We start from the raw sequence: 14910 nt of genomic DNA, 5'->3' as shown, positions 1-14910 counted from the left end.
TTGGCCACCCCAACTCGAAGCAGCCCTGACAGAAGTGATGATTCCTCCGCACAAGTGACGATCTCCCGGCCACGACAGATGACAGATGACCCCACGGAGCAGTAACAGCCCTAAAGATAAGTCTTTCTAAAGATAAGTTACTAGTAATAAAACAAAAAAAAAACCGTATGGAAGAAATCCAAATTAAAATCGGAATTTTACAACAAATTTTGAGTAACTTCAAGAAGGCACCAAACCGAAAATATTTAAGGCGCACATTAGTTAAAAAAAAAAATTGAGAGTGCTAGGTTATTCAGCGAATTAATAATCTTGGTGTCAGAATTAGGAGAAGAGGACAATGTTATATTGATCCAAAAGATAAGGACAGTATACGCGCAAGTAAAAGATCAAATTGAAGCCAAATTTAATAACAAACCGCTCTTATCGTTTAAAACAATCTCGACATGCGTACTAAATTTGTATAGGACTAAAAACAAAATTTCAAAAGCCAAGATGCATAACACTCTTGAGCTGGTTAAAGTTATCATCTCGTTGGTTCCCGAATACGACGGGAATCCAGAGAAACTATCTAACATATTATCGGCGCTGAAGGCATGTAAAACCTTCATAACAGAAGCGAACAATGAGGTGGTAATCGATACCATCCTCTCACGCTTCGAAGGTAAAGCAGGAGCGGCGATTTCTCCCGACACAAATAAAATAGACGATATAATCACCCAGCTCAAGGAAAAATGCAGCAAGACAACTTCGCCGAGCACAATTATTGCAAAACTGAACGCCTCAAAACAAACTGACTCTTTTGTCAAGTTCACGGAAACAATTGAGAAGCTCACACTTAGTTTAGAAAGAGCTTATCTCCATGAAAACGTTCCACTAGCCGTTGCTACCAAACTAGCGGCAAACTCAGGCATCAAAGCTTTGCAATCGGGCCTAAAAAATAAGGACACACAGTTTGTGTTGAAAGCGGGCCAATTCGACTCGCTCACAAAGGCAATTGACAAGGCATCAGAAATTGAAGCCGAACAACCTGTCAGCAATAACGCCAATGCGTCCGCTTACAGTAAACAAGATAATAGGGAATCACACACCGAAAGCAATTCGCTACCTACAAATGCCCAAATCCTTGCTGGCCAAGTAACCAACTCAAGAGGACGGGGTGGAATGAAATTTGGGAAAAAATTTCATGGAAATTTTACAAACCAGAGAGGCCACTGGTCTCAGCGCGGACCCCAGAGAGGCCACTGGGCTCATCGCGGAAATGTCTCAAACCAAAGAGGCAATTTTATTGGGCGTGGACGATATCCACCAAATGTGTTCCTAGCACACCAGGCTACCCAAATGCCGTGGTATCCACACCAAATGCCGTGGTATCCACAAATTCAAATGCAACAGCAACAACAACAACACATCCCACAGGAAAATAATGGAAATGTCCACCCTTTAGGAGTACAGCTGGGGCAGCATATACGATAAATGTGTCTGCCACCAACTACGTCCAGTTGATGGTTGACATGTCAAATGTACAATTGTCATTTATTGTGGATTGCGGATCCGATATATCAGTTGTTAAATGTGGATTGGTTAGAAAAACCCAGATTTATTATCCAAGTCAGACATGCAATATAAAAGGCATTGGTCATGGAGAAGTAAGTACAATGGGTACTACTGAAACAAATATAATATTAAATAACCTTAAATTACCCCAGAAATTCCACATAGTAAGAAATGAAATGAATGAAAATTTTCGTCCCAAACACGAATCTTTAGCTAATTTTTATTTTTGTTCTATTCTAACTGATACGAACAAAGATAGGCTTAGCGAACGAGCTCAAAAATTGCAGAATGAGCTTAAACTTGAAAGCAATGAGCCTCTAGTTAAAAACAAACTTGAAAAACTTTGTGTTGAATTTAACGACATATTTACACTTCAAGGTGATTCGCTTTCAGAAAACAATTTTTACAAACAAAGTATAACTCTCAACGACCCAAAACCAACTTACATAAAGAATTACAGATTACCCGAGTCTCAAAAACATGAAATAAATGAACAGGTACAGAAGATGCTCAATGAAGGGATTATCCAAAACTCAACCTCACCTTACAACTCACCAATTTTACTTGTTCCTAAAAAATCAGATCCAAATGGAAATAAAAAATGGCGGCTTGTAATTGATTACCGACAATTGAACAAAAAAATTACTCCAGACAAATTTCCACTCCCGCGAATAGACGAAATTCTAGATCAATTAGGTCGTGCAAAATATTTTTCTACACTCGACCTAATGTCAGGATTTCACCAAATCCCATTGGACAAAAATTCAAAAAAATACAAAGCTTTTTCCTCAGACAGAGGTCATTTTGAATACAATAGGCTCCCTTTTGGGATGAACATCAGCCCTAATTCTTTTCAACGCATGATGTCAATCGCGTTGAGTGGTTTGCCACCACATTGTGCATTTCTCTACATAGATGATATCATCGTGGTAGGATGCTCAATTAATCACCATATCGAAAATTTACGAAAAGTATTTCAACAATTGAGAAAATACAACTTGAAACTTAATCCGTCCAAATGCCATTTTTTCAAAAATGAGGTGACTTATTTAGGACACCAAATTTCAGAAAAAGGTATACAACCTGATAAAAACAAATATTCGGCAATATTGAATTACCCAGTGCCAAAAAGTGCTGATGAAGTTAGGCGATTTGTGGCATTTTGCAACTACTATCGTCGCTTCATTAGAAATTTTGCTGATATAACCAGCCCGCTAAATAAACTGTTACGCAAGAACACAATTTTTAACTGGGATAGTGATTGTCAAAAGTCATTTGACAATTTGAAGAATAGACTGCTATCTCCTCAAATATTGCAATTTCCTGATTACCAAAAGGATTTTATAATAATCACAGACGCTTCTAAAGTAGCCTGCGGAGCAGTTTTAGTTCAGCTTCACGATGGTATTGAATTATCAATCGCATTTGGAAGCAAAGCATTTACGAAAGGTGAATCGAATAAATCCACGATAGAACAAGAGCTAACAGCTATCCACTGGGCAATCAATTATTTTCGACCATATATTTAAATTTATTCGCAAATTTATTATAAAAACAGACCATCGACCTCTAGTATATCTATTTTCACTTAAAATCCCTCATCCAAACTGACACGCATGAGATGGGATTTGGAAGAATATGATTTTAGGGTAGTGTCAGTTGAGAGTGCGGCGAAATTCGCCGCACACTCCACTGTCGATACGATCGCGCTACCGGCCACCAGAGGCCGCTCTACCACCCGCGCACCTGCGCGAGAGAGCGATCTCGCTCCGTCTCTCGCGGCCGCTAATCCGGGCCGAACGGGTGAATGTCTTCGATCGGCCCGGACTCGTGACTTGGATTCCAGAAGCGACCGTGAGAGCACGGAATTTTTAGCCGCTCGTCCCGCTGGTTTGATAACTCCGAGGAGAACGAATAAAGCGCGCTAAGGAACGTGTCGCAAAGAATTTAATTCGGCGGTCATAAAAAGAATCCAATACTAAAAAATTTCTTAAAAAATTCCGTACGGAATAAGAGATTCCGTAATTAAACATCTACGTGAAAAAGTGCGAGCCAGAAGACCAATCCGCCGCTCCGATTCCGCGCAAGAGTGATCCGCGAAAGTGATTGTGGCCAGTCCAAGCAGACAAAGCCGCCACCGAGGGATCGACGCCAAGGAGTGAATCGCAGCGATTGTGGTAGTCCGAGTGCTGGCCGAGGAAGAATAAAAATGAGCGCAACTGTATGCAGTTTGTGCGGGCTCGTCGTCGACCACGAGCACGTCACGTGCGAGCAGTGCTCACGCTCGTTTCACATATCGTGCGTGGAAGACGACGAGACAGTGTGGGGCAACGACTGGGAGTGCGAGAGTTGCCGAGCGGCGCCCATGGCGGCTACACGCTCCGGCGCCATTGCCCGAAACGACGCGACACTCGCGGGGCCGTCGCGAGAAGAAGCGCGCGCCGAGCCGGCGACGCCGCGGGGGCTTGAAGCTCCCTCCGAACCGGAGCGACTAAGTAGTGAGGCGCGACACGGGTACCCTGCGCAAGAGCACCCCGATCACCCAGCGGAACGCGGAAATAGACAGGACGTATCCGTAGACGAGACGGTCAGGAACTTGAGCGCACAAGTCGGCCTACTAGCGAGCATAATGGCGGCCAAGCTCAATGACCCGAGCGGATCGACGCCATGTCGCCAACCTCACCCGAGCTCCACGGCCTACGACCCGCTTGACAGCAACGAGCTAAGTCGGAGTCAAGTGTCCGCACGGCACGCCGTGGCACGGGAGCTACCGCCCTTTTCCGGCAAAATTGAAGATTGGCCACTCTTCTTCGACACCTACGAAGAGACAACCCGGATATGCGGATTTTCAGCCAGTGAAAACGTACTGCGGCTTAGACAGGCGCTCAGCGGTAAGGCTCTGAAGGCCGCGCCGGGCTGAGGACCTGCCGGAGGCCCTGCCAAAGAGAGCACCGCCGAAAGAGAGCGCTGTCACTGCGCTCCGTGAACCACGAGACCAGCCCGATGCGCCCAGCAGTAAGTACGCTAACCACCATTTCGCAGGCGTACCCGAGGTCCTGCTCCGCTACGTGCCGGTGAAGCTGCACGGACGCGGGAAATGCGTGGAAGCTCTAGCATGTCTCGACGAAGGCTCCTCGGTCACGCTAATGGAGCACGACGAATTGGTGGCTGAGCTGGGCCTAAACGGAACCGTAAAACCGCTTTGTCTGTCCTGGACCAATACGATACCTGGAGAGATACGAGCACTTGCGCCGAACACCGGTGCGCTCGTACGAGTCAACGTCTCCTAAGCTGCTCATCTGGATCGACCACTACCGCCTCTTCTGCTCCCTGAAAACGGTAGAAGGAGCGCCCCACGAATCCGTCGCCACCAGAACGCGTTTAGGTTGCCACGCCCTAGACGACGCTAGACCGACACGAGTGTTACGGTCCAAGGCAGACGAACTGGCCCTCGACCAACTGTAGAGCGCGAAGGCCTCCGACGCACGAACAGTTGTCATCCCGAAGCAAAGCACTATCTATCCACTGAGTCCGTTCTTGGACGAGAGGGGGATCCTACGTATGCGAACGAGAATTGCGGCGTGCCACTACGCAACGGGGGGCGCAAAGAGGCCGATAGTCCTACCCCGGCGACACAACGTAACTGACCTGATTGTGCGAGACTTCTACGTGAAATTTCACCATCGAAACCACGAGACCGTTATCAACGAAGTGCGGCAGCTGTACCACGTTCCCCAGCTCCGCGCATGTTATGCCAGAGTGAGAAAAAATTGTCAACGGTGCAAGAACTTAGCAGCCGCACCTCAGGCTCCGATCATGGCAGGCCTACCACCGGGGCGGGCTGGGCAGGCCGGGTGAGCTGGACGACAACGCCAGCCTTCTGCGGCAGAGTTGGAGAACGTCGCAAGTGTTAGCCAACAGTCCGTCAGCGGTGGCTGAAGGACTACCTGCCGGAGGTCACCCGACGAACCAAGTGGCACCAGTACAGTGAACCCGTTAAGGCGAGGGATGTGGTAGTCATCGCCGATCTCAAACTACCACGAAGTTCCTGGCCGAAGGACGTGGTGGACCGTGTGTTCGTCAGTAAGCGGGACGGGCAGGTTCGGTCAACAAGCGCAAGGACGGTGTACGGCACCTACGTACGCCCCGTCACGAAACTTGCCGCGCTCGATGTGATGCCACCGGAATCCACCAAGAACAATAAGGAGTAGGGATGCCGGCAAGGGCATATTAATAAGGCCGCGGAAGTAGAATAGGCCAGGCCCGCGGGCGACCGCGGGTGAAAAGCGAACCTAAAAGTATAACATAAATAGAGTAGCGTCGGAGAAGAACCTTACGGTTACGATCAGGAAAGAGTAGCAGCTGATAGTAGAGCAATTGAACGAAGGAAAATTGATCGAGAGTAGCACGAAAATAACACTAACCACGCGCTGGTTGACAGCAGTTTGACAGGCGAAGCGAGATAGGGCAAGGTAAACAACGGACACAAACTGTTAGGCGAGGCGGCTGCTCGCAGGCCAACGTACGAAGACATCAGTCTGCGCACCTGGGGGGGGAGTGTTACCGATAGCAGCGGCCATCGATAGAGCCTGCCAGTAGCCGCGCGCAGCTCACTTGCATGCTAGGTCGCGAACAAGTTAATTTGCCGATCCAATACTAACAAGAATACGTTGTCAGGTGATTGGCCTTACGTCACTCGAGGTAAGGCGTACAATGGCACAAAACCTGTTCAAAGGAAGCCTTCTTATGGGGATAATTGACGATCCTGGTCTTTTCACCCGTACTCCGTTTTACTGTCCTTCACGTACCTTACGTACTCTATCTCTCTTCCCCGTTCCCCATCGTCGTACTCGTCATGGTTCTACGGATCCCTTTCTAAGGTGTCTCCGTAGCTTCAACCTAGTGTACCCCCTGTTTGACTTTCACCGTCCGTTCCCATCCTTCCGTGTCGCCCTTATCAATGCCCTCAACTCCTCTCCGTCCGTTTGAACTGAGTCGCAGGATTTCCCCACTTTCTGTGGTGGTTTCATTGCTTCCTTCTTCTTTCATCCTTCTAGTCTGTCTCTCTGTTACACGTAAACTCTCCTCTCGATTGTAAATATTTTAGTATTAAGAATCCGGGTCTAGCCTAATGGCGAACCCGGGTTGATAATAAAAATTAAAATTAAAATACAGCGTGCAAGAAAGAGTGCAGCATGCATGCCAGGCTGCACGAGTGAGATAGGTATGATTGAAACGAGTGATAACGAACCGCCTTGAACGACGGAATTTTTTTTCGCCAGTGATAAACTACGCCACAGGTGCCGCCATCAGCTTCCACCACTAGCCGCCGGATCGATCGTCAACCGCCTGTTCGCTTCTTGCCTCCGACCTCCAACAACACCAAGACCGCTAGGAGCAATACCGGCTCTGCCGCTCCGGTGTCGCCCAGCTTCACGGTGAAAACGGTGCCTGCCGCGCCTGCCAGGTTTTGGGTTTACCTTTCGCGGCTGGACCCCAGTGTCTCGACGGAGGAGATCGCAGCGCTTGCGAAACGGTCCTTACGCACCGACGACGTGCTGGTGTACAAACTTGCGCCTCGTGACCGACCGAATCTATCGTTCGTGTCGTTCAAGGTCGGGATTTCAAGGTCGCTGAGGGAGGTTGCCCTGCTGCCTCAGACGTGGCCCTGCGGCGTTGTCTTCCGTGAGTTTGAAGATCTTGGTCCACGACTCAGGCCGGTTGTCGGAAACCTGGACACTAATGCTCATACATTGCAATCACATCCGCTCATGCCTCGTAAAACCGCGTCACTGTGCAGCCCTGACGCACGTGCTAATCCGGCAACGCCCCGCTTCTGCACGCCGTCGTCAGATACATCTGCCTGCTCCGTTCGTGCGTCCGAAACCAACTGAATCACCGTGGTCACTTCAGCTCCTGCTACACTATTCCCAGTCGCACTACCGGATCTACCCGACATGTGCACTCTTCGGTGCTGGTTTAGCACAAGCGTGTGCTAAATCTTCTGCAGGGGCCCACCGCGACTGACGTGACGTGTCAGGAGCGGTGGTAACGGCGTAACGGTCAGCCGCCAGACCGAACGTCATATCGGACACGCGGTGACCGGATATCGCCGGGCCCGAGGCCCGAGTGAGCGCCGAGCACCCTGCGTGGGTGACTCGGGCGCACCTTGGGTTACCAGCGATAGGGATCGTGCGATCAGCACGGGATCCCATCGCTCTCTTACCTCGTGGAACGCCTGACGAAATAGACGTAAGTAGACGCACTACAACCTCAGTTTTACGCAATAACTTTCTTCGTGAATTCCGTGCTCCGTGCACGTCCAGGTGCTATTATCAGAATGTGCGCGGCATGTGCTCTAAGCTGAGCGCCGTTAGCCTTTCTATTCAGGAGTGCGACTGGAACATCATCGCACTCACCGAAACGTGGCTGGACGCGTCTGTCCCATCTGCGACCTTCGGCGACTTGTTTGATGTTCATCGTTGCGACCGTTCCCGCGCTCTGACTGGGCGGATCACGTGGAGGCGGCGTGGCGCTTGCAGTTCGTCGAGGCATCGATTGCCGTATGGTGGATTCCTCCGGTGAGCGTGCCTACGAGCAGATCTGGATTCGGGTGCAGATGATTCGTCGCGCGCTCTATGTGGGAACCATCTATCTGCCTCCCGATCTCAGCCACGACGTTCCCACGCTGCTGCAATTACACCAGCATCTCTCGGGGGCTTTAAGTCTTATGGACCCGTGCGATAACGTTTTGCTCCTGGGAGATTTCAACCAGCCTGCGATCGACTGGAACGAACTGGGCGTTCTGAGTGCTCCGGCATCTGGTACTGCGGCTGCTTTCGTTGATACTGTTAACTTCCTTGGACTTCGGCAGCTCAATAAGATCACCAATGTCTTAGGGCGCTGTTTGGATCTTGTGTTTGCTGACTCTGATCTAGCCTTGTCCATCAAGGTTCACGAAGCGGCCGAGGCACTCTTAGCAGTTGATCTATATCACCCCGTTCTTGAGGTCTGAGCATTTCTCCAATTTCTTTTCCTGAGCATTTCTGAGCTTGAGCATTTCTCCAAAGAAGCGCAAACAGATTGTGCACAAACGGGGCACTACTCCCAACATTTCGATGAGTCAGTTGGCAAAACAGGAAAAAATAAGCATTGGAGCGGTTCGAAACGCAATAAGGAAATTCAAAGAAGAAAGCAGCTTTCAGGATAAAATAAAATCTGGCCGAAAAGCGTGTCCTGTGGATACAAATTTGGACCAGAAAGTCATGCGTGTTTACGCCAGAAAGAAAGTATGCGTCTATCGTGGCAAAATATGATTAGGTCTGAAGACATACAAGAAGCAGAAAAAACCGAAACGGAGTGCAAAACAAGCTGCATCCGTTAAAACAAGAGACCGTAAACTGTATGATCAACTGCTATGCCACAAACGAGTTTGCGTCATCATGGATGATGAAACTTATTGCAAATTGGATTACAAAACTCTTCCGGGTCCTCAGTATTACACTGTTCGGGATCGCCAGAATGCTGACGATGAAGATACATCCATTTTTACTGAAAAATTCGGAAGAAAGGCAATGGTTTGGCAAGCCATTTGCGAGTGTGGCATGCATTCCGAACCGTTCGTGACAACGGAGACGATGAAATCCGATATTCCGCGAATGTCTGAATCGACGCCTACTGCCTATGATCCGAAAACATGAAGGCCCAGTACTATTTTGGCCGGATTTGGCATCCGTGCATTACTCCAAGGATACGGTTGCCTGGTTCCTATCCAACGGGGTCCAGTTCGTTCCGAAGGAGATGAATCTGCCAAATTGTCCACAGTCAAGACCGATCGAAACTTTTTGGGCACTTACCAAGGCATACTTGAAAAAACACGTAAAGCCAACCAACACCATTGAAGTATTTGCCAAAGATTGGAAGAAAGTGTCCAAAATTATCGGAAATCGGTTTGTGCAGAAGGCTAATGCGTAGCGTTCGGGTAAAAGTTCGATCATTAGCATATGGTTAACGAGAATGTAATTTTATAAAAACGTACTATTAAGTGAGATAATAGAGCGTTAAACACTGAAAAAAAAATTAGTTTGCTTTTAATTTGAATTTTTGGCGTTCATTTGAAATCGTGCTTAGACATTATGAAACAGTCTTTAGTTATGGCCAGTAGTAACGAAACCCAATCTCACGACTCCCTCTCACAGCGCAGATAGCGACAGTTACACACACACTCAATAGTAGTTAATCCGATAACCTGGAACCCGAAATAACCAAAGAACCTGAAAAATAAAATCAAATTTCGGTTTTTTTCGGCTCTTTCGCGACCCTAAACCACCCTTTAATGGGCTTGCAGCAGTCCAATTTGAACTTCATGCATCATTTTGTGTCAGTTAGCACCGATTAAGCACAAGTTCACATCGGTTTGAAGCATTTCGTTCCAAAACATACTTTTGGCCGGAGCACCTAACACCTCTCTTTGCCCGGAGCACCTCTCGATTTGCTACCGAGCAGTCAACACGTGCTTTCGAGCACAACACATAATTAGATATCACCCGCATCGCGCCATCGGTGTCCACCGAGGAAGTGGAAGCCTTTGCGAAGGAGCAACTGGGCCGCGACAACATCACGGTTATCCGGTTGCTGGCAAAGGGCCGGGACACGAGCACTCTCTCCTTTGTAAGTTACAAAGTAGGTATGTCGCTCACTCTTCGGGAGAAGGCCCTATCCCCGGATACCTGGTCCGCAGGACTCTCCTTCCGGGACTTCTGCGATTACGGCTCCACCGCTGTGGACGATGCCCGGGCTAGATCACAGGATTTAAATTCGCGGATTCGAGGATTTAAAGACAGCTTCAATTCAACTCAGACTTAGCTAAAGGAACAGTTGATCAAGTCATCGCGGTCCACGACAAGGGCGGATTCTTCATGACGAAAATCTGTTCAAATAGCAAGAAATTCCTCGCATCAATACCCGAAGACAGAATAGACACTCATAAAATCAAACCCCTCGATGATAAGGAAGGCGACTCATCAAAAATACTGGGAGTATACTGGAACACTACCAAAGACAACCTAGAATTCGTAGGGCCGATAAAGATAATGTCCATACCACGTCTGGAATTGCAAGGAGCGCTCCTGGGAGTAAGGATAAGCGACACAATAAAACAGGAGATGCGCTTGAACATATCCAAGACAGTATGTTGGTGCGACTCCAAAACTGTCCTAGCGTGGATCAGCTCGGAACACAGAAAATACAAACAGTTCGTCTGTGGTGGATACATGCCCACGCACTGCAGCAAGATTCAGAAGTCAGCACAAACGCGATCACGCCACCCGGACAACGACCGTTTGTGCTCAACATAGCAACACGTAGGCTACTCAGCATAAGTGCGATCACGCCATCGGGTCGATGATCGGTTAAGCTGAGTCGATAGATCAATAGAATTATAGAACTAAGTTAGCAACACGTACTCTGCATAAACGATCACGCCATCGGATCGATGATCGGTTATGCTGAGTACAGCACAAAGAGCCGACTTCGTGGCTCTCCGCTAGATCAATAATTATTATAAGTAGAAACGCGGGTGTGACAGGTTGTACTCGGCGCACACCGTACGGTGTATAATAAAGTGCAAAATATAAAAGAACACTTTCCCGTGCATAGTTTTTATACAAAGTTAAAACATTTCACGTCGCTCACCGCGTGGGAGAGATACTGGATACCACGACCGTAGATCAATGGAGATGGGTTTCTTTCGCCCAAAACCCAGCGGATGCAGCTACTAAGCATAGCGAAAATGTTATATGAGTAAATGTTATAGCGAAAAACAGAAATGCTAGCTTGGAAATTATTGTAATCCCTACCGTAAACAACGGGAATTCACTACTTGGTCGCGAGGCGTTGGTTTTGTTATTCCCAGAGTGGAGGGAAAGTTTTAGAATACAAAACATTGAGTCACAAAAATGATTGGGAAAGAGTTTTCCAAAATGAACTAATGGAGACCGCAGAGAATTTATCGAAGGTTTTGAGGCGAGTTTGGTTTGGTTACCCAATGCAACCAAGTCAATCTATGGGCCCAATTATGAAACTCGAATCGAGTACTCGAACTTCTACGGATTCTAAAATGTGAGTATATCTTTCTTTCAAATAGAAATAAGAAAGCATGGAGTAATATTAATATCGAATTTTAGGGAAAATATCGATACGGAAACGCGTACCACTCGCACCCAATTCATCAAAATGGTTGATGTTTTGGAAACGGATCCAGAAATTGCCAGAGCCCTAAAAAAAGAAGACCAATCTGCGCTTTGGGACAACTTGACTAAAGAATTGAATGCACTTGGGCCACCAATCGAAACACCAGCTACATGGAAAAAGGTAAGTGTAATAATATTTCATTCATGTTTATTTGGCAGTTTTTAATGTTGATTATTTTTAAAAGGTTTGGTCCGACTACAAATGTGCCGTAAAGAAGAAGCTAAGGTGGAATAGAGCAGCTTTAATCGCTACTGGAGGAGGACCAAATATAACCAAACCGCTCAGCGAGCTGGAGGAAAGAGTGGTTAATTTGACCAAGCTGCAGTGCATCATCATCGGAAATCAAGTCGAAAACTTCGGATACAACCAACGGTCAAACGTGGAACCTATGAAGGAGCCCATCGAGGAGCCTAACCAGCAAGCAGCCACTCATCAACTGCCAATCGAGGAAGTCTCCAACGTACGAGCTGATGATCCGCTACCGAGGAAAAATAAGGCGGTCAACGTTAGAGAGAAAGTTCAGCGTTTGGAGGAGGTTCTTCGGCAGAACCAGGAATTAATAGAGATAATGAAACTAAAGATAGAGTCGGATGAAAAGATTATCAAAAGCCAAGAAGCGATGGTGGCGGAGTTTCGGCAGAACCAGGAACAGACAAGGAAACTAAACGAGTCGATGGAAAAGAATATCAAAAGCCAAGAAGCGATGGTGGCAGAGTTTCGGCAGAACCAGGAACAGACAAGCAAACTAAACGAGTCGATGGAAAAGATTATCAAAAGCCAAGAAGTTTTAAGTAACAAATTTGATTCATACATTGAGGCACTGACAGCGGTAACAGCAGAACTGAAAAAGTGTTGATAATGATTGTTCCCTAATAAAATTTATGGTGCTGAGAATATATGAATTATTGTTTCTTCACTAACAGGCCGGATTAACGGACCTACACGCACGACGCGTAACTATTGTTCTAATTAGTATATAAGGAGAGCAAATTTAGGAATAATATCAGAATCACTCTAGCACTCGAACAGAGAAGTCATTAGCAATCCTAGTACAGACCGTTTGATCCTCAAACCCGGGTTGCTCTGCCCACATCCGAAGCGGTCGAAAGAACCGCTCTCCCCTCCTGGGGATAGGCTTCCACCATTGAGAAGCACACTAGCCGGAGAGGTAACAGAGAGTCAGGGCTCGATTCCCACTTTGTGTGGCTGCCGACCCGACGAGCAGACAGCCAGTGTCGCCCCTTCCCGGTGCTCCTGTAGAGGACAGCGCGAGCTGGAGAGGTTAGAGGAAGAAAGGTCGTTTTTCACATCCTACCTCGAGCGTAAGTACGCCATAATCGCAGCAGAGGATGAGCGGAAAGGACACCAAGGGGGAGTGTGCCTGTAGTCAGGGCTTCAGTGTATCAAGCAGAACCACAAGTTGGGTGGAGGAGGTCAGGCACCAGGGAGCATCTGTCAAGAATGTGACGATGGTACCTATGACTTCCACAGTGCGGGAAAGAGCTCCCACAATATCCACGGGGCGTTGATGTCGCAACAGCCGAGCAGTTGGGATCAGGGAGGCAGCGACAACCTCGAGCTAACGCGTGCACAGATAAAGGCACGAAAGGCCGGGCCAAAGGATCTACCGATTTTCAAAGGGGATCCAGAGGAGTGGCCAACGTATCTGTCCATGTAGAAGTTAACGTCGCGGACGTACGGCTTCACTCCGGAAGAAAACACCATAAGGCTACAAACCAACTTACGAGGGAAGGCACTGGATATAGTTCGTGCTCTCCTGACGCATCCGAGTTATGTGGACATGGTGATAGACATATGTGAAGACAGTGTAGGCCTGTACCACACTGCCAACACAAGTGATCTCAGTGAATGGATCTTTACTCTGGCCAGAGCCTGGGGGGAAGTAGAACGTATGAAGTGGGAAGTAGGACGTATGAACTGAAGAGCGTACGCACCGTAAAAGCGTTAAACCTGGGCGAGCAGACTATAGATGTGGAGCGTCTTAGGGCCGCCTACCCGTACCTACGGGGGGCCCCAATCGCACCATACACAAAGGCACGCCCCCGAATACTGATAGGCCTACAACACCATCAACTCGGCCTACCCTTGAAGTGTCGAGAAAGGCGATTAGGGCAACCGGTGGCAGTGAAAACACGGCTTTGCGATGCGATGGCTTTGCGCAGGTTCGAGGGGCTCAAAAGAAGGATGGTGAGAAAGCCATCTGTAGCGGAGGCCTTAGCTAATGAGAAACTACGAAGAAAAACAATACAGACGTCAACGACTGTCAGTACAAATCCGACCACCGATTTTGGTGTATAGCTTATCGGTGTCCTATATCCACCGATTAGCAATAGCAGCAGGAATAATAAAATTCCAAACGACGACCACGTACAAAGGTACGTCAATTAAGACTGAATCGGTGGAAGATCACCGAAGTGGTGAAAAAATTAAACGTCAAAAAAAATTTCCGATCATGCAGCGTTCCTGCTGCATTTTACTAAAGGAAGTACCAACTTGCCAACCTTGCGGTAAATCAGAGCAATCAACCACTGCAGAGTCCGATGGGACTTCTACGCGCAAAGAAACGCCCCAATGCAGTGCAAAAAGTGCCAATGCTTCGGCCACGGAGCAGCCAACTGCTTCAAGACAGAAAAATGTGTAAAATGTGCGGGAACGCACAGTAGCAAAAACTGACAAAGATCAAATTGATAAGAAAATACAGACGCTAAGCAATATTATAATAGAAGCCCATAATACAGCAGTGCCACTTATCACCCCTGGCAATTTCCAGCTAAAAATTCACGACGAAATACTCAACCTGATCAAACTAAAGAACATGTACAGGAAAAAATGGCAGAGATAGAAGAAATTACCAAACAAGAAGCACATACAACACACTCAAGCAACTCATCCGGAGCAAACTAAACGATTTGCGCAATAACTCGGGGTCCAATCTACTACAGTCAATTAATCGTGAACCACCGAGCAGCAATAAAATCTGGAAATTTCTTAAAATCATCCAAAGAAGCCACACAACCACACCCCCTTTGAAAGTAAATGGCGTACTCCTTGGCGTTGCGTTCCCAAACCACTTAAAACTCACAA

General features: G+C 47.6%; 1 protein-coding gene across 1 annotated transcript; it reads left to right on the top strand.

The window, feature by feature from the left end:
* Positions 1-11787: 11787 nt before the first annotated feature.
* LOC131215428 (variable charge X-linked protein 3B) lies at positions 11788-13483 on the top strand. Its single transcript, XM_058209817.1, has 3 exons — positions 11788-11925; positions 11990-12634; positions 13346-13483. Exons 1-3 carry the CDS (start codon positions 11788-11790, stop codon positions 13481-13483), a joined length of 921 nt encoding a protein of 306 aa, XP_058065800.1.
* Positions 13484-14910: the final 1427 nt, after the last annotated feature.

The sequence above is a fragment of the Anopheles bellator genome, chromosome 1, assembly GCF_943735745.2.
Source record: "Anopheles bellator chromosome 1, idAnoBellAS_SP24_06.2, whole genome shotgun sequence".
NCBI classification, from domain to species: Eukaryota; Metazoa; Arthropoda; class Insecta; order Diptera; family Culicidae; genus Anopheles; species Anopheles bellator.
Note: the sequence above shows the minus strand (reverse complement) of the source record. Positions and strands in the feature narration are given on the sequence as shown.

Coding starts and splice junctions, on each gene's coding strand:
- LOC131215428 (XM_058209817.1), top strand. CDS start 11,788: ATGGTTGATGTTTTGGAAACGGATCCAGAAATTGCCAGAGCCCTAAAA. Junction 11,926..11,989: donor CACCAGCTACATGGAAAAAG/GTAAGTGTAATA, acceptor TATTTTTAAAAG/GTTTGGTCCGACTACAAATG. Junction 12,635..13,345: donor ACATTGAGGCACTGACAGCG/GTAACAGCAGAA, acceptor ATGTCGCAACAG/CCGAGCAGTTGGGATCAGGG.